This window comes from Bufo gargarizans, chromosome 2 (assembly GCF_014858855.1).
Source record: "Bufo gargarizans isolate SCDJY-AF-19 chromosome 2, ASM1485885v1, whole genome shotgun sequence".
Lineage (NCBI taxonomy): Eukaryota > Metazoa > Chordata > Amphibia > Anura > Bufonidae > Bufo > Bufo gargarizans.
In genome coordinates, this window is record NC_058081.1 from 152724514 (window position 1) to 152750355 (window position 25842).

At 43.1% G+C, this 25842-nt stretch overlaps 1 protein-coding gene across 1 annotated transcript in view; it reads right to left on the reverse strand.

Moving 5' to 3' along the window:
• Positions 1-25842, reverse strand: part of SQOR (sulfide quinone oxidoreductase) — a 47428-nt gene that overhangs the window by 19007 nt on the left and 2579 nt on the right. Inside the window, exons 2-4 of the mRNA XM_044283266.1 lie at positions 11892-12144; positions 10664-10834; positions 9141-9194 (exon numbers count right to left, since the gene is read on the reverse strand). Of these exons, the coding sequence (XP_044139201.1) occupies positions 9141-9194; positions 10664-10834; positions 11892-12125 (459 nt within the window). The 5' untranslated portion in view covers positions 12126-12144. The remainder of the gene's footprint in view (positions 1-9140; positions 9195-10663; positions 10835-11891; positions 12145-25842) is intronic.

The window sequence follows — 25842 nt, forward strand, 5'->3', positions numbered from 1 at the left end:
AACAATAAAAGGCTTGGAACTACTTCAGTTGTGTGTAATGAATCTAAAATATATGAAAGCCTAATGTTTATCAGTACATTACAGAAAATAATGAACTTTATCACAATATGCTAATTTTCTGAGAAGGACCTGTATTTGTATAAGGTGCACACCTGGCTGGACTAACAAACAATGGGATGAAAAGATTTAAAGGAGTTGGCCCACCTCATACATGGGTCCCAATGGGTATACCTCTGGGACCCACACTTGTCTCTAGAATGCAGCCTCTATTATTTGGATAGGTCATCAGTATCTGATTGGTGGGAGTCCGATACCCGGAGCCCCTGCTGATCAGCTGTTTGAGAAGGCAGTGGAGCTTAGTGCTGCAGCCGTCTCTCAGATTTTCCTAGGCCAGTAACAACACGTTGATCGGTCACGTAGCCTATGCGCAGCTGAGCCCCATTGAAGTGAATGGGGCTGAGCTGCGATTCCAAGCACAGCCACTACAAAATGTACGGCACTGTGCTTGATAAACTGGGGAAGGCCGCTTGCCGTTATGTTGCCGGGTTTCCAAACAGCCATGACCAGTTGTTGCCAAATGCAGTTTTGGTTGTCTACTCTAGTCACCCTTCGTCCAAATGGACAGCAGACCAGCAGTTTCTTATGTAAGCAGAGCAGATGCCCCAGATCCAAGAACCTCTGCAGAAAATCCCTAGAGCTGTGAAGGTGGGTCTTGGACATCAACCTGGATCTGATAGCCGAGTACATCGCATGGCACTCGAATGAGGTGGCATATGCCTTTTTAAGAGAAAAAAAATGTCTGTTGCCACAGTATCTCTCAAACTACAGCTGTTTGTGAGGATTGTACATACCTTTGGGGAGGGGCACATAGACCTCTTTGTATTGGAAACCTTGAGGCAGATTGCTTCCAATGGTCGCAAATTCTTCTTTCACAGCTCCCACTATTAATGTGTTGCATCTATTTAATTAACTATTCTCTCAGGCCTAAAGCTACCCATACACATTCAACAGCTGTCAATCGTTTGACCTACGGTTATCTCTTCTGACTCCGTCCTGGCTTCCCCATACACATACAAGCTTGGCTCAATGAGCATGTATGTGTATTCTATGGCGAGAGAGCGGAGAAAGTCACTGCCAGACACTTCTGGCTTATGTCCCTGGAGAACAAATATATTCATTTTGTCCAATCCTTGTCTCCCCCAATATTATCCATCGGAGAGAGTCAGGAGCTCCCCACACACAGTGTGTGAGCCGAACCTACAGTTCGCGGTGAGTTTGGTTGAACAAAGACTAATGTGGAAGGCCAGCTTTAAACTCAGCACAGATAAAAAGTTATAATCACAGAATTTTATGCATGGTATTTAATTAGGCAGTTTAGCTTGTGCCACTTTCCAGAACTGAAGGCTGTCCTAAAATTTCTAGGAGATACATTTCAAGCGGGTCTTGTTTTTAAAATAATTAAGTCAATGGTTTCTGCTTTGAACCTGTTCATTCTTAATCTGACAGATTAAGAACAAGTTCTACCTGAGGTTACTAAAAGGATTAGCAGCCTCTAGGCCCTCTGTTCCCAAATATTCATCTAAATATAGAATCCTTGTTGGATTCTCGCCTACAGACTTTCCATTGATGGGAAAGAGTATTGAACTAATCTGCCTACTGGTTCTGGCCTTGTCAGCAAAAGTCACGGAGTTAACACTGGTTCACATACATGAACCCGGGGGCTCTGGAACACTAGGGGGTTTCTACTTTGTTTTAAAGTGACAAAATAAGACAGCTCACATGGAATGGTCCCCTGTAGGACTAGACCTCGTTAGAGACCTCAGTGACCCTTTACTTTGCTTTGTTAACACCTTGCAAGAATGTCTTGACTTATCCAGTCCTTATAGACAAGATATATCAAATGTATTAATCGCATCAAGACCACCCCACAGAAGTGCCTCAGCCAATACCATAAGGTGCAATGAATGAAGGGTGAATTGACACTGCAATCTTTTGAGCGCACTTGATTAGAAGCACTGCGTGTTCTCAGGCTGGGAGTAGAAGAGTATGCCTCCCAGTCATCCCGAAAGCCGCTAGATGTCTTCAGAGAGAACTTCATGAAATATTATTGGCACCAATTTGAGGCTGAACACCTGGAGTTCCTTAGGGCTACCAACAGGTGTGTGCCATTCTACCCATTAGCTGGTGCTAAGTGGCTGCCTCCCCGAAGAACAAAGTACAGTAAGCAAGAATCTATAACCTGCACCTAGCAATAGCGTCTCACCTATTTTCACACCCTTCTTCTCTTGATTGACAGGGCCAGACAGCGCTGCTCTCCTCCCGCTGGCCGTGTCTGCAGTGTAAATCTCGCGCCATTCAGTACTCGGCACAGGCGCAGTGAGGGAAGGACGCTCGGCGGCTGCTGTCTTCCTCACTGCGCCTGCACCGAATACTGAACGCCGCGAGATTTACACTGCAGACACGGCCGGCGGGAGGAGAGCAGCGCTGCCTGGCCCTGTCAATCAAGAACAGAAGGGCGTGAAAAGAGGTGAGCAAATGGAGCCTCTAGGAGCAGGTGTATATTATATAAGTTAGTTTTTCTCAATAAAGGCTTTAGGCAGTGAGATGGCACTAATACAGTTATGTTCTGCTGACATTAGCACATCGCTAATGTCAGCCAGCTTAATACCCATTTTTCAGGTGACAGAAACTCTTTAAATATTAAACCAGCACCTGAATACTTTTGTAATTGCATGTAAATTTAGTATAGCCACTGATTCACCAAATCTATCTGTATAGCGCTCCCTCCGGTTTGTTCTTCATTTGTTCTCACTGTCCACCTCAGTGAGGCGGCTACACATGCTCAGTTCAATCCTTAAACTGCCACCAGCTGTAGCAGAAAGGATACCCCCTATGAGAAAGGACACTTCCCCTGAGCTGCCAGCTTTAAAGAAATCTAGCAGAACAATCGGAACAATCTCTGAGATACAGGGCTGGTTCCGGCTTTGTTACGGAAAAGGTTGTCATGTACTAGATTATGTATGATTTTCATTTTTTACATCAATCGTGGGATAACCCCTTTAAAGGTCACCAATGGCTGTCTCTTTATGTCTTCAGGTCAGTCCAAAACCCAGAGGATAGGGGGTCAGTCTCTGACCAAATCGAAGAAGTAGAACATGGTCTTTTCTTTGCTCAGTTTGTACCATTCAAAAATTAGGACTGCAGTTTGCGTCTTGTGTCTTCACTTTGCAATATACCTAATAATTAGGCAATTTCATCTTGTTCACTTATTCCCTCAGCAGATGTACAGTTGTGTTCAAAATAATAGCAGTCAGACATCACTAACCTGATCAATTAATGTTTTTGGTAGAAATGATATTTCTACATGGCAAATAATTTACTAATAGGTGTAGTAGAGTAATAGAAATCCAACAGACCTAACAGTCATGACATGCATGCTGCCGATTCTGTGTAATTGAATCACTAATTGAAAGGGGCATGTTCAAAATAATAGCAGTGTGGAGTTCTTTGAAAAACAGGTGGCAATTATTGCCCTTATTTAAGGAAGGAAGGCAGCAAATGTTGTACATGCTGGTTACAGTGCATTTCTCTCTGAAATTCTGAGGAAAATGTGTAATTCCAGACATTGTTCAGAAGACCAGTGTACCTTGATTAAAAAGTTGATTGGAGATGGGAAAACATATAATGAAGTGCAGAAAATGATAGGCTGCTCAGCTAAAATGATCGCAAAAATTTTAAATGGCAACCAAAACCTAAAAGATGTGGAAGAAAGCGAAAAACTACTATTCAAATGGCTAGAAGAATAGCCAAAATGGCAAGGACTCAGCCAACAATCAGCTCCAGGAAGATCATAAAAGGTCTGAAGTTACCTGTGAGTACTGTTACAATTAGAAGACATATATGTGAGGCCAACCTATCTGCAAGAAGTCCCCACAAAGTCTAACTGTTGAAAAAAAGACATGTGCGGAAGAAGTTACAATTTGCCAAAGAGCACATTGACTGGCCTAAAGAGAAATGGCGAAACATTTTGTGGACTGATAAAAGTAAGATTGTTCTTTTTGGGTCAAGTGGCCGGAGACAGTTTGTTAGACGACCCCCAAACACTGAATTCAAGCCACAGTACACTGTGAAGACAGTGAAGCATGGTGGCGCAAGCATCATGATATGGGGATGTTTCTCATACTATGGTGTTGGGCCTATTCATCACATATTGATCAGTTTGATTACATCAGAATACTTGAAGAGGTCATGCTGCCTTATGCTGAAGAGGAAATGCCCTTTAAACGGGTGTTCCAATAAGACAACGACCCCAAACACACCAGTAAACGTGCAACATCTTGCTTCTAGACCAACAAGATTGACATTATGGAGTGATCAGCCCAATTGCCGGATCTTAATCCAATAGAAAACTTGTAGGGTAACATAAAAAATGCAGTTTCTGAGGCAAAACCAAGAAATAGAGAAGAACTGTGAAATGTAGTCCAATCATCCTGGGCTGGAATACCTGTTCACAGGAGCCAGAAGTTGGTTGACTCCATGCAACACAGATGTATATCAGTTCTCAGAAACAGTGGTTATACAACTAAATATTAGTTACGTGATTCAAAGGAAAGCAAAATCTTCAAACATTTTTCACGTTATATAGTGAATGTTTGAGTTTGTAAAGAAGAATACAAACACTGCTATTTTTTTGAACAGTCTAATATTCACTTTTCTTAAAAAATTTTTTAGAGGAACAACACAAATTTGATATATTTTTCTTCATGTTTTGATTTGGAAAAGAATGTGTAGTGTTCCCAATGCATTTGTGTGTATAAAAATAAAAGCTATTAGAAGGATTTTGAGCTTTATTCACATTTTTAAACACACTGCTATTATTTTGAACACAACTGTAGGTGGTTTGTTGAATAATCTTAGTCATTAAGTTCCTGAAAGCTTCAGTTCCTGGATTTGGATCATTATTTCCATACTCAAGGGACAGTGGGGATATAGATGGTCATTAAATCTCTAGGGAAACACTAAGCATCAATGTCTGGTAAGATCTGCAGGTGCTTCCGGGGAAAGCACCAGGGAGGAAGCCCCCTATACCCGTTAGCTGGTTCTAGGTGGCTGTCCTACTCACCTAGAACAAATAATGTTTGCAGGTCATAAATTGCTTCAAACTGTACTTTCCGCATGCACGGTGAGCCAGTATATTATTTATGATGTAACACAAGACGCAGAACAGCAGACAGTGCCACCTAGTGGACACATTATGTAGAAACTACACAAACAAGGCTGAAGTTTCACAGCATGGGCAATTCTGTTATGTACTTATAATATTATATTTATTTATTTTTTGAGTAAGGCCTCATGCACACGACAGTTTTTTTTCACGGTCCGCAAAAACGGGGTCCGTGGGTCCGTGATCCGTGACCGTTTTTTCGTCCGTGGGTCTTCCTTGATTTTTGGAGGAAGGGGGGGTCTGCCCCCTGCTGCCTGGCAGCCCTGATCTCTTACAGGGGAATATGATAGTACAATTAACCCCTTTAGGTGCCGCACCTGAAGGGGTTAATTGTGCTATCATATCCCCCTGTAAGAGATCGGGTGCTGCCAGGCAGCAGGGGGCAGTCTTGTACAAAGTTTGCAGTGTATTCTAACTAGAAGCGTCCCCAACACCATGGGAACGCTTCTGTGTTAGAATATACTGTCGGAAATGAGTTTTCACGAAGTGAAAACTTAGATCAGAAAAAGCTTTTATGCAGACGGATCTTTGGATCCGTCTGTATGAAAGCAACCTACGGCCACGGATCACGGACACGGATGCCAATCTTGTGTGCATCCGTGTTCTTTCACGGACCCATTGACTTGAATGGGTCCGTGAACCGTTGTCCGTCAAAAAAATAGGACAGGTCATATTTTTTTGACGGACAGGATACACGGATCACGGCCTCGGCTGCAAAACGGTGCATTTTCCGAATTCGAAAGTCAATGGGTCCGCGAAAAAAACGGAAAACGGCCACGGATGCACACAACGGTCGTGTGCATGAGGCCTAAGAGTGATGATATAGTGTTGCAAAACCATGATATCATGTTGTCTAGAGGACTCCATCACTTATACAATAGCCCCTGTATATGCGAAAGGAATACAACAAGCTGCTGACAAGCTGATTTATGCACTGCCGCCCTGATCTTTTATCAGATTGCTCTTGTGAAACCATTTCAAAAGGCAGATATTATTAGGTAACTATTCTATGCAGCTATATAGATATGCAGGTTAAACGTAATAAAAGAGAAAAGGGCTAAACGTAATAAAAGAGAAAAGAAACTACAGCAAACTACAGTCAGAGACTTAACCCTTGCCTGCCACAGACATTTTCTATTCTTGGATTTTTGTTTTCTACTCCTTGCCTTCCAAAAGCCATAACTTTATTTTTACACTCACACAGCAGTGTGAAAGCATGTTTTTGCAGGAGGAGTTAGACTTCATAATGGCACCATTTTATATTCCACAGAAAAAATTATTAATAGTTGGACTTGGAAAGAAAAAGTACATTTGCGACATTGTTTACGGGTTTTATTTTTACAGCAATCACTGTGCAGTAAGAATGGTAAGTAAAATTTATTCTGTGGGTCAGTACGATGACAATACCAAATTTATATAATTTTTTAATATATTTTTATACTTCATTTTTATACCATATTCTGACACCCATAACTTTCTTATATTTTGATCGACTGAGTTGTGTGAGTGGTTGTTTTTTTTACAGGGTGACCTGTGGTTTTATTGATACCATTTTGGGGTATGCATAGGTTTTTTATCACTTTATTCAATTTCTTTTGGGAGGCGAACCGAACAAAGGAACAGTGATTTGGGTATTTTCTGTGTGTTTCTGTTATGGCATTTACCATTTAGGATAAATACTTTCATATTTTAATAGTTTGGGCATTTTCAGACAAGCAATTTATTTTATTTTTTATTTCACCATACAGTTCTACCACTGTATTCAAATTTTTTTTTTTTTACTTTATAGGGAATTTTTCATGAGGGATACGTTTGGCACATCTTTACAATATGTCTAAAGATATTACTCCAGGTTTTATGCCATTTCCCTTGCTGGATTGAATTTGCAACATTTGTGCGACTTTTTTAGTTCTTAAATTTGGCCTGCAGCTCATTAAAGAGGCTATCTCACACAAAAAATATATTCTGCGGTTTTCAAACCAGCACTTGGATCTGAATACTTCTGTAATTGCATGTCATTAAAAAAATAGTATAGCTGCTGAGTTATTAAATAAATTGTATTTGTATAATGTCACCTGCTGTTTATTATTTTTCTAACAAATGCTCAGTTCTATCCTTCAACTGGCTCCTGAACTGCAACAGGCAGAGACTTGCAACAGAAAGGATATGCCTCCTGAGCTGCCAGCTTGATATAAATCTAGCAAAGCAATTGGAACAATGAGTGGGAGAGCTCTGGATCCATGTGGGGTAAGTATTGCCATGTACTTCTCACAGACGTACCGAGACATACGGACGTGCCTGCGACAGGTGGCAGGAGATCTGTGAGACTGGCAACACGTGTTTTTTACGTCTGTGTTGTTTCTGGTGCTTTCCACACCTTCTTTCCCCAGGTGTGGCTATTGTTGTCATTTTACCTTCTCTATTTATTTTTTATTTCTCCCACTATGCTATGCGGTTTACAGCTTCTGTTGTTCTTGTGGTTAGCTTGTGTTTGGTTCTCTTTGTATTTTGTTTATTAAATGTGTGTGTTGCCTTTCCCTGTTTGTCATTAGGCCTGAGGGAGACTCCTGTTCGTCCTTCCCTTTGGAGGAACAGGTAGACTCAGTCCTGACATTAGTTCCAGGGTCCTATAGGGTGAGATAGGATTCTAGGTATCCGGTGTATAAACTTGCCTACCTTTGGAGCCTGTTCATACTGGTGCTCTCTCTCTGTGACTTCACCCCGTCACACAAAAGATTGAAAATTAACTAGTAAAATTATAGATAGGCACTTATTCCGGTACCCCCTTTCCCTCCTATGCTCGGTGTGGTGATTTCCTCCCACACACGATCGTGACAGTACTATATGATACCTGATATAATTTTTTACATTAGTCATGGGATAACCTCTTTACCTTAGCTAACTATGCTCACTTTTTCAAAAGTACTGTACAATTTTTTTTGCAAAAGTAAGCTGAAAAAATAGCAATAGCCATCCAGAATTTTGAACAGCTGGGTGTGATAATCTCCCCTTAGATTTTTAGTCCTTCTAGGGGACTTGAACAAGCAACTGTTGAATTGTTTACCTTATACTATAACACAGCATTGTAATCTGTGGTAAAATTGTGATGTTCCTGTCAAAAGGGTTGTCCCGTGACAAAAACTTGTCATCTATCAACAGGACCGGGAATAAGTGTCTGATTGGCTGAGGTCAGAGAACTTGAGCCCCTGTCGATCACTAGAATAGGTGTCCATATTTCCTATTCAATGTTATGGGGCTGCTGGAGTTAGCTGAGTACAAACCCCAGCAGCTCGGTAGAGTAGAATGGAGAAGTGGTTACATGTCTACCTCTGTATTCAAATTGGGAACATGGACAACAGTTCTAGTGCTCAAGGGGGCACCAGCAGAACTTAATAAGAACTTTACTACGGCAGGCTTGGGTGCTTTCAGATATCTCATCGTGAGGAAGTAGTTTGGATACTTGAAGAAACTCCCTCCCTCTAAATGATCGCTCAGATGCTGGACACCGGACCTCATTAACTATAAGGGGATTCAGTGGGGGTCTGGATGCTTTTGCGCATTAGTGCCGGGTTCCAGACGGACAATAACACAAAAACACTGCATGCACTGTTTTCAACGTGTTACTGCAAGAATGCTGCACCTCAGCCACTCAAAATCTACAACAGTGAAGAAGACAACCAAGTACAAACCTCAGGTTTGTTGGTCATCCACATGTTCTACAGCTGATGTATTCAAACTTCTCCTTACTGCCATTGTGTATTGAGGACAAAAGCAGAGTCAGGACCCAGTCCTAGACGTTTATCACTTGATGTATACGTGATGGCACAAACCCTTAAAAAGTACAGTATATCTTTATTTGTCCATCTACATGATTTACATTTACATTAATATACAATAAATATATTTAACACTTTACCTTTTCAAACTGCAATTTGAGACCAATAGCAATGATCAAATATTTGTAGCTTATCTGTTAATAAAGAACGCAAAGAATTAGAAATAAACTATTGAAACCGGCAATGCTAACTATAAAATATCAATAAAACCGAAAATAAAATTATTTTACCACTCAGTACAGTCTAATATTTCACAATCCACACCACAGACACAGGCCCACTTTCACCTTCTGATCCGGCACTAGAAATCCTGGGACTTGCAGTTACACACCTACCAGTAGTAATAATCGTATACGTATTGGAACTGCAAGTCCCAGGATTTCTAGTGCTGGATCAGAATGTGGAAGTGGACTCTGCTTATGGTGTGATGCTGGGGAAAAAGGTCATCTGAACCATGGATTGTGAAATATTAGAGTATATTGAGTGGTAGAATAATTTTAAATTGGGACTATTTAAAAAGTCTGTAACTGGAGGGGAGATTTATCAAAACTGGTGTAAAGGAAAACTGGCTTAGTTTCCCATGGCAACCAATCAGATTCCACCTTTCATTTCTCAGAGCTTTTTTTTTTATAAAAAAGGAAAGTGGAATCTAATTGGTTGCTATGGGCAACTAGGCCAGTTTTCATTTACACCAGTTTTGAAATGTCCCCCTGTAACTTTATATTCTACCTGCTTCAATCTGTGCTCATTTTCAAAACTTTATGAATAAAAGGGAGAAGTTTTCTTAATAGGATTATTAAGATTGTAAGGCCAGACACACATGAGCGAGTTCAGTGCGAGAAACTCGCTGCATGTGGCAGAGTTCCCGTTCTGAAATCTGCTTCTCTGACTGCATTATGTCCGTGTAAGAGCTCGTTCACACTAACGTATTTAGCGTTCTGTATACAGGCTGTTTTTTGCGTTCTGCATATGGTCCGTATACGGAACCATTAATTTCAATGGGTCCACAAAAGATGCAGACAGCACACAGTGTGCTGTCCACATCCATAGTTCCGTTCTGCGGCCCCGCAAAAATTATAGAGCATGTCCTATTATCCACAGCCACGGACAAGAATAGACATTTCTATTATAGTGCCGGTCATATGTGGTCCGCAAAATATGGAACGCATATGGCCGGTGTCCGTGTTTTGCGGAGCCGCATTTTGTGGACAGCATAACAATTGAGGACGTGTGAATAGATTCCAGGTCTCACAGGAACACACAGCCTTATAAATCATTATGGCGCTGTGCGTTCCTATCAGGGGAGCTGAGGTCAGAACAGTAACTCACTGCCACACGCAGCAAGTTTCTGGCATTGAACTCTGTGTTTAGTCTTAGACCTTACAGGTGTCTTCTCTCCCCATCTGTACCATGTACATTTCATATGTACAGCCCCCAGGAATCAATGGCACATTGAAATAAATAATCATTATTTTACTGCCAGCGATCTGTAACCCTGTGTAGGTATCTGCTCACATTTTGTAAGCTTTATTCTACAGCTGTCTCGTAAAGCTGAACTTTCAAACTTATTACAATCATTCTTTAGTCACAACATTATATTTACCTCTTTGCCATCATCAATACGGATACAATTTTTGTCAGGATCGAAACCTTTGACTTCGGATTTGATCCATTTGACACCGGTTGGTATTAAGCCTGAAGTAGATCTTGCAGAGCTGGCCAGTTTCTTTGCACCACCACCAACAAGAGTCCAAATTGGTTGGTAGTAATGAACCTAAATAAGGTGAAATGATGAGTTAATGAGCAAAATCCTGTTAATAACGCATGTATTTCTTCTGTTCCTTGAAAGGGTGAGTGACAGAAATATAGCTACTGAATGCTTGTCTGCAAATTACCCTGGTTGTTGCCCAACTTTCTCAGAAATAATTTAGAAACAAAAGAATGGCATTTTTAACATTGAATTACAAATGATAGTAATTCTAATGATAATAACTGCCTTCCAATCATAGATAATACATGATGAAGTCTAAGGCCACATGCACACATTGTTTATTATGCGATTTTTGAGCACTAAATCCATAATTATAATATAGAAGCATTAAATTATTTTTAATAATCATGTAAACGTTGCATATTTACTTGTGTAAATTGACCTGTGGTTCACAGCATGGCATGGCAATTTATGTCGCAGATACGTTGCAGTTAACATGCAGAAATTGCCCATTGACTGCTAAGGAGGCTATTTTCAACACAAAATTCACATGATGAAGTTTGGATGAGGGTTCGATGCGGATTTGTAGCAAAATCCCCAAGTCGTAAATGAAAGAACTTTAAAAAGCACTATAAAACACAATAACTAACATGCTTTTGTGGCTTCCTTGCGTGCTCCCATGCCAGTCCCTGCACAACCTGCCCTACCGTGATGACATCTCGTCCCTTTTGACCACTGATGCCAGTCACAGGCTGCAGTGGTCACAACCAGCATAGGACCAGGCAAAGAAACCACAAGCACAAGGTAAGGTTTTTATTTTCTATTTTCACAGCTGACCTGTTTTCTACAGGTAGAATCTGTAGCAATTTCTGCTGCAGATTTCTCTGCAGATTCCGGAAAATGTTCTGCAGCAATTCTGCTACATGTGAATGTTATCCTAAGATGCCTTCATGTGTGGCAGATTTTGTTGTAGAAATTTCTGCCACAGATCCGTTTCACTCATCTGAATGGGGTTGTGTGAACCGATTTTCAGTTGCAGAAATTTCTGCAACAAAATCTGCCACATGTGAAGACATCCTAAAGAAAAATAATCATTTATATCAGCACACATTCTCAGTACCTCACTTGGCTCGATGACAGCAACTTTTCCAGCTCCAAGTTTTCTCTTCATACGAGCACTCATGGTGATCCCACCAGCACCTCCTCCAACAACAACGACATCATAGTACTCTTTAGCAGCATATCTGCTGGTCATGTGCAGGCTTCGACAGGAGCTACTGTGCGCCCCTGCTCTAAGTAAGTGGGCGCACTGATGGACATGAGCACCACTTTGCACCACTCCAAATAAAGCCATCTCTAGGGAGGATAATTACCTACAAATAAAGAAATAAAAGTCACCACCAAAACCATAGCCAAAATGATCAATGTTAGTAAAAATGACTTAAGATGTACCTAAACAAAAAGTTACAAATGCCCCCCAAATTTTTTTTCTAATATATTTTATTGAATTGTTTTAGTAGCAAAACAGGCCCAAAGTTCTTTCTGTAGTGATTTTCACAGCAATGCATACAGAATCAATACGCCGTAGCCACATATGCAGTGTATGGATTCTAATTTCTACAATATGTACTCCAGTGAACACACGGTACTGGCAGGAGCAGTGATGTGATACGCAGAGCCTCTGCTTGTGCCCGCTCCGCTACAAGCCTGGCATAGCACATTGGTGCAGGGTATCCTGCTATGAATCGCTATGCAGATGTTTGAGAGGAGTGGGCATAGGCAGGAGCAGTGATGTATGCTCTTACCGGTATGTTGCTCATTGCAGCAGATATTGTAGAATTCAGAATCCATACACTGCATACATGGCGTGTATGGATTCTGTATGCACTGCAGTGAAAAGCACTACAGAAAGGACCAAACTTCGGGGGGCCTGTTTTGTGAGTAAAACAATAAAATCTATTAAAAAATTATTTAGGCCATTTTTAACAGTTAAAAAAAATGTTTAGGTATACTTTTTACCCTTTGGCAGTTATGTTTTGTATTTTATTGATATTGAAACAGAATATAATAAAATGACAATACAAAATGTATTAGAGCACAAAAAATTCTACAAACAGACATGCAATACGTATTTTTGGTATTCACAGCCAAAACACATTTATTTCTTTAAAGGGGCATTTCCATCTTGGACATTGGGGGCATATCGCTAGGATATACCCCCAATATCTGATAGGTGCGGGTCCCACCTCTAGGACCTGCACCTATACTTAGAACAGAGCCCGCAAAAACTGGAGGGTGCACCGAACATTTGTTTCTATGGGACTGCTGAAAATAGCAGAGCCAGCACTCATAGAAGTGAATGGAGCGGTGGCCTTGCTTCCGATTTATTTTAATGGGACTTCCATTACCATCAAAGGCCACATGCACATGAAGTATTTTCTTTCCGTATCTGTTCCATTCCTCTTTGCCGTATCCGGAACCATTCATGTCAATTGGTCCGCAAAAAAAAAAAAAAAAAACGGAAGTTACTCTGTGTGCATTCCGTTTTCGTATGTCCGTATTTGAGTTCCTCCAAAAAATTGAACATGTCCTATTATTGTCCAGACAAGGATAGTATATGTCCTATTATTACAGACAAGGATAGTACTGTTCTATTAGGGGCCAGCTGATCCGTTCCGCAAAATACGGAAAGCACATGGACGTCATCTGTATCTTTTGCAGACCGCAAAATACATACGGTCGTGTGCATGAGGCCTTATTAGAATATCTCAATCAAGCAATACTGTGAATTTGACTAAACTCTTGCATTCCCCATATCATTTTTTGGGAATCTTTTGATACCAACTTATTAACTGAATATATCTGGGATAATCATAATAATACAATCACTATAGCACCAGCCTTGCATACCACAGTCATTCTAATATTGTGAGAAGTTTTAGGCCTCTTTCGCACAAGAGATTGCACGGTAATTTTTCTTTTTATAATAATAGCATTCTGAATACAGAATGCATAGTAAAATAGCGCTGGAGGAGTTAGAAAAATAAAAATAAAAAATCTAACTCACCTTAGTCCACTTGCTCGTGCAGCCCGGCATCTCCTTCTGTCTTGATCTTAGCTGTGTGTAGCAACAAGGACCTTTGGTGACGTCACTCCGGTCATCACATGATCCATCACCATGGTAAAAGATCATGTGATGGATCATGTGATGACTGTGACGTCACCAAAGGTCTTTGTTGCTACGGGTGCAATGCGTGATGCGATCGCATTGCACCCGCACTGAAGCCTGACTCATTCATTTCAATGGGTCTGTGTACATAAGCATATTTTTTTCATGCATCACTTGTGTGTTGCATGAAAATCGCAGCATGTTCTATATTCTGCGTTTTTCACGCAAAGCTGGCCCCACAGAAGTGAATGAGGCTGCGTGAAAATCGCATTGCATCCACAAGCAAGTGTGGATGCGATGCCTTTTTCACAGATGGTGGCTAAGAGATGTTGTTTGTATACCTTCAGTTTTTTTATCACCCGCGTGCAAAACGCATTAAAGGGGTATTCTCATCTTCCCTTTTCATACTTACTTTCCTTGAGCGCGACGTTCACTTCCGGGACTCTTCTCCCAGCCGGGCCGCGCTTGCGCAGAAGACTAAAGATTTTCTCCCGGCCGAGCAATGTCCTGAACGCGTACACCGCCGCGCATGTGCCATGGTGACTTATTCCTGGCCTGTATAGTACAGAGCCGGGGTGCGCGTTCGCAGCTCTGTAATATACTGGCCAGGAAGAAGTCATCATGGCGCATGCGCTGCGGTGTGCGTGTTCAGGACATTGCTCGGCCCCGCCGGGAGAGAATCTTTAGTCTTCTGCGCAAGCGCGGCTGGCGGGATTCGATGGGAGAGGTGGCCGTAACCAGGGGAGACCAAAGACATCAGGTAAGATGGGATTATTTAAAAAAAAAAAATGGTGGGAATTAGGTAATAAAATGTATTTAGAAAAATGATCACTGACAAATCATTAACATATTTAACAGTGATCATTAAGATGAGAATACCCCTTTAAACCGCATTGTACCCGTGCAATAAAAACTGAACGCGATCGCATACAAAACTGAATTAACTTCCTTGCAAAATCGCACATTTTTCACTGAATACATCCGCAACGCATCCAGACCTAATCAGCGGTATAATTTTTTTTTTACCGTGCAATCTCTTGTGCGAAAGAGGCCTAAAACTTCTCACAATATTAGAATGACTGTGGTATGCAAGGCTGGTGCTATAGTGATTGTATTATTATGATTATCCTAGATATATTCAGTTAATAAGTTGGTATCAAAAGATTCCCAAAAAATGATATGAGGAATGCAAGAGTTTAGTCAAATTCACAGTATTGCTTGATTGAGATATTCTAATAAGGCCTCATGCACACGACCGTATGTATTTTGCGGTCTGCAAGGGGCCTAAAAGGTGCACATAGAATTTTAAAATCCGCACAGCAGGTCAATTTCCGCACCTACGAAATGTATCAAATCTCATTCACTTTGCTGGTACTGTAGTACGCTGTGGTTTTTCTGCACAAAATTTTAAATAGTTGCAAAAAAAAAAAAAAAGTCGCAATCTCACTCCAGAACTGGAGTAGCTTTTCTAGACAAAGGTGTTAGGTTTAAAGGGGTTGTCCGGGCTTTTTCTATTGATGACCTATCCTCAGGATAGGTCATGAATATCAGATCGGTGGAGGTCCGACACCTGGCACCCCAGCTGTATGGGGAGACGGCGTGCACAGTGGGAACGTGCCATCTCCCTTCTCTCTTCCTGTCCCCTGTTGCGGTCTATGGTCTTTGCCATGAGACAGGAGACGGCACGTGCGCCATCTTCTCATACAGCTGAGGATAGGTCATCAATAGTAAAAGCCTAGACAACCTGTTTAAAGACAAGACAAGTTTATCAAACATGTGACATTTGGTAAATGTGGCATAAAGTACTCCAACACAGACTCAAGCAAAATTGACCTCAATATTCCCCTCATGATAAATTCCCCCCATTGCATCTGGATGCCTTCCGTTTCCGCTTCTATGGAGCGAGGGCTGTGTGAAAAAAAGCACAATACAGAACATGAAGCGATTTTTCCTGGACGCAAAGATGATGCATGAAAAATGTGCACATATCCATTGAAATGAATGGGTCAGGATTTAAAACTTGCTCATGTAAAAGAGCCCTTACACGTACACAGTGACATCCTCAATCCAGGAAAGCATACAGGCATCTCCTGTCAGTCAGCTATCCAGGTGAAAGGCGCTTATTTACAAAAGGCGCGGTTCTTGAGACTAGCCACATTTTTCTTTCTAGGCAAAAGGGAATTTGCAGATGTACTTATTCATCTCCAGTCAGCAAATATTTCCTGTAGGCTACATGCACACGACCTGTGCCTTTTTTTTTTTTTTGCGGATCCATTGTAACAATGCCTAAAATGGACAAGATTAGGACATGTTCTATTTTTTTGAGGGGCTACAGAACGGACATACTGATGCGGACAGCACATTTTTTGCGGTCCCATTGAAATAAATGGGTCCGCATCCTATCCGCAAAAAAAAAAAATTAACGGACACGGAAACAAACAACGTTTATGTACATGTAGCCTTAGGCTAGGTCTACATGACATTTGTCGCGCAACATTTTGTTGCACTAATGTCGCGTGACAATTTTTATAATGGCAGTCTATGGTGTCGCACTGCAACATGCGACATGCTGTGACGCGACATAAATTTTGCTGTGTCATAGTCACAGTGAGAAGTTTACTTTGCACGTCATCATGAAGATGTTCATACTAGTCTGAAGTAACATGATCCTTGAAGACCTTCAGGCTGAGAATAACCCCTCCTTTTTAAGATTCCTTGTGATGACACAAGTTCCAGCAGTGCTTTCCTGCACGTTCACATACATAAAAGAAGCAGGTCACGTGATTGCTATAAAAGACTATTACTGGCAATAAACCGCTCTCTGACCAAATAAAGAATCACCGTACACATGAAGATTCATAACTGCAATATTACTTATAGAATCAACCAAACTGTTGACGTTTTTTGTTTTTCTTTATTTCCATGTTCATGTCGAAACATGAATCTATGTATACCCTGATGTTTCGGTTCTCTGGAAAATGTCGGATCACTTAGGGTACTTTCACACTTGCGGCAGGACGGATCCGACAGGCTGTTCACCCTGTCGGATCCATCCTTCCGCAATTTCGCCGTGCTGCCGGACCGCCGCTCCGTCCCTATTGACTATAATGGGGACGGGGCGGAGCTCCGGCGCAGTACGGCAGTTCGCAGTGAGAGGCCGCCGGACTAAAAAGTTGGACATGCAGGACTTTTAGTCCGGCGGCCTTTCGCAGTGCACTGCTGTGCTGCGCCGGAGCTTTGCCACCGTCCCCATTATAGTCAATGGGGACGGAGCAGCGGTCCGGCGAAATAGCAAGTGTGAAAGTAGCATTATGTCTTGCTTCTTAATGTACAGTACAGACCAAAAGTTTGGACACACCTTCTCATTCAAAGAGTTTTCTTTATTTTCATGACTATGAAAATTGTAGATTCACACTGAAGGCATCAAAACTATGAATTAACACATGTGGAATTATATACATAACAAAAAAGTGTGAAACAACTGAAAATATGTCATATTCTAGGTTCTTCAAAGTAGCCACCTTTTGCTTTGATTACTGCTTTGCACACTCTTGGCATTCTCTTGATGAGCTTCAAGAGGTAGTCACCTGAAATGGTTTTCACTTCACAGGTGTGCCCTGTCAGGTTTAATAAGTGGGATTTCTTGCCTTATAAATGGGGTTGGGACCATCAGTTGCCTTGTGGAGAAGTCAGGTGGATACACAGCTGATAGTCCTACTGAATAGACTGATAGAATTTGTATTATGGCAAGAAAAAAGCAGCTAAGTAAAGAAAAACGAGTGGCCATCATTACTTTAAGAAATGAAGGTCAGTCAGTCCGAAAAGGTGGGAAAACTTTGAAAGTGTCCCCAAGTGCAGTCACAAAAACCATCAAGCGCTACAAAGAAACTTGCTCACATGCGGACCGCCCCAGGAAAGGAAGACCAAGGGTCACCTCTGCTGCGGAGGATAAGTTCATCCGAGTCACCAGCCTCAAATCGCAGGTTAACAGCAGCTCAGATTAGAGACCAGGTCAATGCCACACAGAGTTCTAGCAGCAGACATCTCTAGAACAACTGTTAGGCCCCTTTCACACGGGCGAGTTTTCCGTGCGGGTGCGATGCGTGCGGTGAACGTATTGCACCCGCACTGAATCCTGACCCATTCATTTCTATGGGGCTGTGCACATGAGCAGTGATTTTCACGCATCACATGAGTGAAAAATCGCAGCATGCTCTATATTGTCCGATTTTCACGCGACGCAGGCCCCATAGAAGTGAATGGGAAGCGTGAAAATCGCATAGCATCCGCAAGCAAGTACGGATGCGGTGCGATTTTCACGCACAGTTGCTAGGAGACGATCGGGATGGAGACCCGATCATTATTATTTTCCCTTATAACATGGTTATAAGGGAAAATAATAGCATTCTGAATACAGAATGCATAGTAAAACAGCGCTAGAGGGGTTAAAAATAAAATAAAAAATTATTTAACTCACCTTAGTCCACTTGATCGCGAAGCCCGGCATCTCCTTGTGTCTCCTCTGCTGAACAGGACCTGGGGTGAGCTGCTGCATTAAATAGAGGTTAAGGACCTTTGATGACATCACTCCGGTCATCACATGGTACATCACATGATCTTTTACCATGTGATGACCGGAGTGACGTCATCAAAGGTCCTTAACCAAACATGCGCGATCCAAACCTTAACCAAACATGGGTACCAAACATGCGCGATTTTTTTCACGCGAGTGCAACGCATGACAATGTTTTGCACTTGCACGGAAAAATCGCCTCTTATCCGGGCTAAAAAACTGACGTGTGAAAGAGGCCTTAAGAGGAGACTGTGTGAATCAGGCCTTCATGGTAGAATATCTGCTAGGAAACCACTGCTAAGGACAGGCAACAAGCAGAAGAGACTTGTTTGGGCTAAAGAACACAAGGAATGGACATTAGACCAGTGGAAATCTGTGCTTTGGTCTGATGAGTCCAAATTTGAGATCTTTGGTTCCAACCACCGTGTCTTTGCGACACAGAAAAGGTGAACGGATGGACTACATGCCTGGTTCCCACCGTGAAGCATGGATGTGGAGGTGTGATGGTGTGGGGGTGCTTTGCTGGTGACACTGTTGGGGATTTATTCAAAATTGAAGGCATACTGAACCAGCATGGCTACCACAGCATCTTGCAGCGGCATGCTATTCCATCCGGTTTGCGTTTAGTTGGACCATCATTTATTTTTCAACAGGACAATGACCCCAAACCCACCTCCAGGCTGTGTAAGGGCTATTTGACCATGAAGGAGAGTGATGGGGTGCTGCGCCAGATGACCTGGCCTCCACAGTCACCGGACCTGAACCCAATCGAGATGGTTTGGGGTGAGCTGGACCGCAGAGTGAAGGCAAAAGGGCCAACAAGTGCTAAGCATCTCTGGGAACTCCTTCAAGACTTGGAAGACCATTTCAGGTGTCTACCTCTTGAAGCGCATCAAGAGAATGCCAAGAGTGTGCAAAGCAGTAATCAAAGCAAAAGGTGGCTACTTTGAAGAACCTAGAATATGACATATTTTCAGTTGTTTCACACTTTTTTGTTATGTATATAATTCCACATGTGTTAATTCATAGTTTTGATGCCTTCAGTGTGAATCTACAATTTTCATAGTCATGAAAATAAAGAAAACTCTTTGAATGAGAAGGTGTGTCCAAACTTTTGGTCTGTACTGTACGTATTATCCTTGCTTATATCTCATCTGTGATGATCTGATATTTTGAATCTATCAATAAAAAGAGATTTGTTAAAAAGGAATCACCGTACAGGAGCTTTCACATAGGCAGATTTTCTTGCAGAATTTTCCACAACTAAAAATCTGTTCCATTCATTTGAATGAAGCAGCAAGCACATGGCTTTCTGCAAGCCCCATTCAGTCATGTAAAACTCAACTCAACTGCAACAAAATCCACAGCCTGTGAAGGCACCCTAAAGCCACCTACACAAGTTGCCAAATACGTGCGGTTTTTCAGAGCGGATTCCTGTACAGAAAAAACACTTTTTTTAATGGCAAAAGCTGGCATAACGCCCGTTGTAAATGACGCCCCTTGGCCATAATTTATCAGCAGGGGACACATTGAAGTTTGTCTTCACGTTTGTCTATTTGTGCAAAGGCACACAGCACTTAAATTTAGCACCGGTAAGCTGTCATGTTCTGAGCTATTTTAACCGGCCACAGCAGGAGTGGAGTGCAGCTGAGACAAAGGGGGAGCAACCAATCAGATTCCACCTTTCATTTTGGACAGCTCATTTGGAAAATGAAAGGTGGAATCTGATTAGTTGCTACGGGCAACTAAGCCAGTTCTACTTTACACTAGTTTGATAAATCTCCCCCAAATTTTTTGCACAGGAATATTCATTTATTGGAGATTTGAGAGTCAATGGTCTTCTTTTATCAATGGCTTTAAAGGGAACCTGTCACTGGGATTTGGAGTTTCTGCTATTCTCCTTATATTGAGCATATGGGTAATGAGATTTTTTTTTCCGTTCAGCCTCTGGGCTGAAAGAAAAAATGAACGGCACAAATTTCTTCATTCACATCGATCAATGTGGATGAAAAAATCTCTGCCCAAAAATGTGCAAAAAAAAAAAAGGAGGGGAAAGGCGTCTGCCAGGACATAGGAGCTCCGCCCAACATCCATACCCACTTAGCTCGTATGCCCTGGCAAACCCGATTTCTCCATTCACATCAATCGATGTGGATGAATAAATCATTGCCGGAATTTTATATATTTTTTTATTTACAAAGTGTTTGCCAAAGCATATGAATACCACCGCCTCATCAGCTCATATGCCTCAGCAAACGTATCTTTTTTACTGCAGAGGAGAAATCTCGTCTTGCAGCGCCGCATACACCGACCGAGATGTGGCAAAGTATATTTTGCATTTTGTCCCAGGTGAAAGGAGACGTTTGCAGCAGCTGTGTGTGAATGGGCCCTAATAGCTCTGTGTGCCTGTCCTGGTGAGATGTGATCCCTATGCTAGGTGTACCTGTGTGTGATACTTCCGGAAACACTCCCCTAAGCATAGGGCAGGGTGGTCAGGGCAGTCAGGACAGAAATAGCGGGTGTCACGCCTTATTCCACTCCTGCTACAGACACAACATATTTTTCGGGGTGACACTTGGTTTGAGGTACCAGCAACGACATTGGGGAAATTTCGCTCGTGTAGACGGCTCACTACACTGGTGGTTGGGGCCACGGAACCTCCTGAATACAGGAGGTTCTCGATGATCTCTTCCTGAAATTTGAGGAAGGATCCTGTTCTCCCAACCTTACTGTAGAGAACAAAACTATTGTACATAGCCAATTGAATCAAATATACAGACACCTTCTTATACCAGCGTCTGGTCCTGCGGGAGAGTAAATAAGGAGCCAACATCTGGTCATTGAAGTCCACCCGTCCCATGAGCAAATTATAGTCGTGGACACAGAGGGGCTTTTCAATGACACTGGTTGCTCGTTCAATTTGGATTGTCGTGTCTGCGTGAATGGAGGAGAGCATGTAAACGTCACGCTTGTCTCTCCATTTCACCGCGAGCAGTTCTTCGTTACACAAGGCAGCCCTCTCCCCCCTTGCAGGGCGGGTGGTAACGAGCCATTGGGGGAAGCCCCGGCGACTAGGTCGCGCAGGGCCACAGCAGCCAATCTGTTCTAGAAACAAATGCCTGAAGAGGGGCACACTTGTGTAGAAATTGTCCACATAAAGGTGGTACCCCTTGCCAAATAAGGGGGACATCAAGTCCCAGACTGTCTTCCCACTGCTCCCCAGGTAGTCAGGGCAACCGACCGGCTCCAGGGTCTGATCTTTACCCTCATAGACACGAAATTTGTGGGTATAGCCTGTGGCCCTTTCACAGAGCTTATACAATTTGACCCCATACCGGGTGCGCTTGCTTGGGATGTATTGTTTGAAGCCAAGGCACCTGGTAAAATGTATAAGGGACTCGTCTACGCAGATGTTTTGCTCAGGGTTACACAAATCTGCAAATTTGGTGTTAAAGTGGTCTATGAGGGGCCAAACTTTGTGGAGTCGGTCAAAAGCTAGGTGGCCTCTGGGACGAGAGGTGCTATTATCACTAAAGTGCAGGAAACGCAGGATGGTCTCAAATCGTGTCCTGGACATGGCAGCAGAGAACATGGGCATGTGATGAATTGGGTTCGTGGACCAATATGACCGCAATTCATGCTTTTTTGTCAGGCCCATGTTGAGGAGAAGGCCCAGAAAAGTTTTAAATTCGGAAACTTGGACGGGTTTCCACCAAAAAGACTGGGCATAAAAGCTTCCCGGGTTGGCGGCTATAAATTGAGTGGCATACCGGTTTGTTTCTGCCACGACTAAGTCAAAGAGCTCTGCAGTGAAGAACAGCTCAAAAAACCCCAGTGCCGATCCGATCTCAGCTGTCTCAACCCAAACTCCAGACTGGGCGGTGAAAGGGGGAACTACTGGTGTGGCTGAAGATGGGGGCTGCCAATCAGGGTTTGACAGCACCTCAGGGACTCTACGGGCCTGTCTGTGCGGTGGCTGCGACGGGGGAACTACTGCACGTGCCACCTTCAACTGCCCTTCTGGTGCTCGCCACTTCACCATGTTCTACGGCAGTGCTGGTACTAGGTCCAGGATGGGCTGCGCTGCTGGTGTATGCCTCACCACGTAATCCGACAGCGCCAGCCCCACTCTGCTGCCCTTGAAGCGGATCCTGCTCAACCTGTGGTCTAGCAACACGGGGCCGGGTACGCCTGGTGATATCAGGGACCTCAACCTCATCGTCCGAACTTTGGGTCAGACTGCCACTGCTTTCTACAGGTTCGTATTCTGACCCGCTGGATTCGTCAGATGAGGGTTCCCATTCCTCATCCGACTGGGTCAGAAGCCTGTAGGCCTCTTCAGAAGAATACCCTTCCTTGCCATTTTGTCAACTAAATTTAGGGGTATTCCCTGAGACTACCCAAGAAAAAAGCGAGCCTGTCTTACAAAGGGGAGGCTAGCGAAGTACCGGAGGCCGCTGCGATTGATCAAAAATATAAAAACTAATTTTTTTATCGCCGCAACGCTTGTGTAGTGATTGTGCAGTGATAAAAAAAATGTTGTCACTGCGGCGGGGCGGGCGTGGATGAACGCACGTGTGGGCGACCGATCAGGCCTGATCGGGTAAACACAGCGTTTTGGGTGGAGGGCGAGCTAAGGTGACACTAATACTATTATAGATCTGACTGTGATCAGTTCTGATCACTTACAGATACTATAAAGTACCAATGCTGATTCGCTGATTAGCGTATCGCAGCGAATCGCTAATCAGTATCTGCGGTGGGCTGGGCGCTAACTGAAGCTAACTACCTACCAAAGGGGCCTAACCTAACCTAAACCTAACAGTCAACACTGGTAAAAAAAAAAAAAAAAGTGACAGTTTACACTAATCACTTTTTTCCCTTTCACTAGTGATTGACAGAGGTGATCAAGGGGTTAATTGGGGTGATGGGCGGGGGTGATCTGGGGCCAAATGTGTTGTGCTTGGTGTACTCACAGTGATCTGTGCTCTCTGCTGGGACCAACCGACGAAAAGGACCCAGCAGAGAGCACAGAAGCCATTTAACACCCTATATTTATAAATATAATGTGTTAAATGGCTTGTGATTAGATTTTTTTAAAAGTCACCAACCTGCCAGCGCTGATCATTGGCTGGCAGGCTGGTGACGAACTCCTCCTGCGACTTTTCCCAACCCGCACTGCGCATGTGCGGGCCGGCTATGCGCGTCATCTCGCGCCTCACAAGATGACGCACCGATGCGTCTACGAGGAATAACCCGGCCGCCCGCAGGACGCATCCCTGCGTTAGGCTGTCGGGAGGAGGTTAATGTGCCCGTTCACATACCAGTATTTTTTACTGTGGATCAGAGACATGCACTACTTTGGTGTGTGATGTGGACCATAGCCATTACAGTCTACGGGTACGTGAAAAAACACAGACACAACACGGATGACATCAGTGTTGCGTCCATGTTTGCTCCGTTTTTCACTGACCACTGGTAGGAGACTCCGTGGGAATTGACTTTCAGCTGAGCAGTGTCCGTGGAATACAGATGACACACGGAGGGCAAAAAAAAACAAAAAAAAAACACACGCACCAAACACGGACATCTTCACAGATGAAACACAGACTTATTTTTTTTAACGGACATCAAGCGGACATAGAAATGTGAACGAGGCCTAAAACTTGTAACTTCATTTTGATACTGTGTTGCAATAAAAACTCAAGTTCTATCACATCAGGCTGTAAACAGGCGACTTCCTGGCTTAAAGCATCATAAGGAAGTGTTCTTCAACATGACTCATTGCATCACTGGGACACTGCAAAACCGACAGATCGTCAGTGTTATTCACCGTAATACTATATAGTTATAACAAACGTCAGAACGGTAACATGAAAGATTTTTTCTACTAATATTTTCTAGTTTCTGGACGCTAAAAAGGAAATAGTTTGGGAATAAAGTCCCATTTTATTTCCTGCTGCTACAAAATGTTAGAATATTTTATAAACAGATGTGTAACAGAATGGAGGAGGAGGATGCAGCTCTGCGCTCAATTTTCTGATCACTAGTCTCTCAATTTCTTCACTGCCAGCCTGCTGCTATCTGACGACCGTAACACCGGATGAAGCCTTATGGCCATAGGAAAGGAGCCCTCAATATCAGTGTGGGTCAGAATGGTCAGCCTCCGAGTGCTGGGACATTGATGGCATATGCTACTGATATGCTATCTATAGTAGGAGAACCCCTTCAGGGCTCATGCACACGACTGTATGCATTTTGCTGTCCGCAAAAAACGGATCTGCAAAAAATACAGATGACGTCCGTGTGCATTCCGTATTTTGTGGAAGGAAACAGCTGGCCCCTAATAGAACAGTACTATCCTTGTCCGTAATGCGAACAATACTAGGACATGTTCTATTTTTTTGCAGAACAGAAATACGGAAAGGGAATGCACACGGAGTAACTTCCGTTTTTGTGGACCCATTGAAATGAATGGTTCCGCATACAGTCCACAAAAAAAAACGGAACGGACACAAAGAAAATACGTTTGTGTGCATGAGCCCTTAAGTTGAAGCATCACATCTAGGGATGAGCGAAGCTCAAAACTTCTATTTAATGCTGTACAGAGATCCATCTCCGTACAGTATTAAAATGTACGGACTCTGACGAGGTGAAGTCAGTCATTCCCAAAGTCTTGCGAGTGAATAACTTTGGTATTTGCAGCTTTTCATGCTTTTTTATGCAGCTTTGATGTGGTTTTTATTACTGCCCATTTCAATGAGAACTCTGGATTAGGGTTGCACAGGGTATCGAAATATCAATACCCAATCGATACTTTTTAACCCGGAATGATTCGATACCGGGATTTGCCTTTTACTGATACTAGGCTGCGCTACTGCGCAGCCTAGTATCAGAGAACATGGCGCACGCTGCTCTAAGCTCACTCCATGTTCTCCTCAGCAGCACAGGGGAGAAGGAGTCCCTCCCTCCCAACTGTGCCGCTGCAGTCAATGACAAGAGAGACGGGAGGAGGGGAGTGGCTGTGGCCACTGTGCCCCCAATGAAGATAACTAACCCATTAATACAAATACAGGTGGTGGCACCTGAGGGGTTAACTGCGGCGGATGCCGGCTATGTGATTCTGCCATCGGCACCCCCGCCTGTATTTGTATTAAACGTTAGTTATCATCATTGGTGGCGCAGTGCCACTCCCCAGGCTCCTCACCTCTTTGATCTTGTCCCGCTTCTGCTTGACTTCAGGATCCGCAGGCTCCTTGCCCACCACTCCGATAGGCTCTTTGAAGGGCCGGGGATTTAACCTGCCCGCGGCCGTGCCCCTGCCCTGCG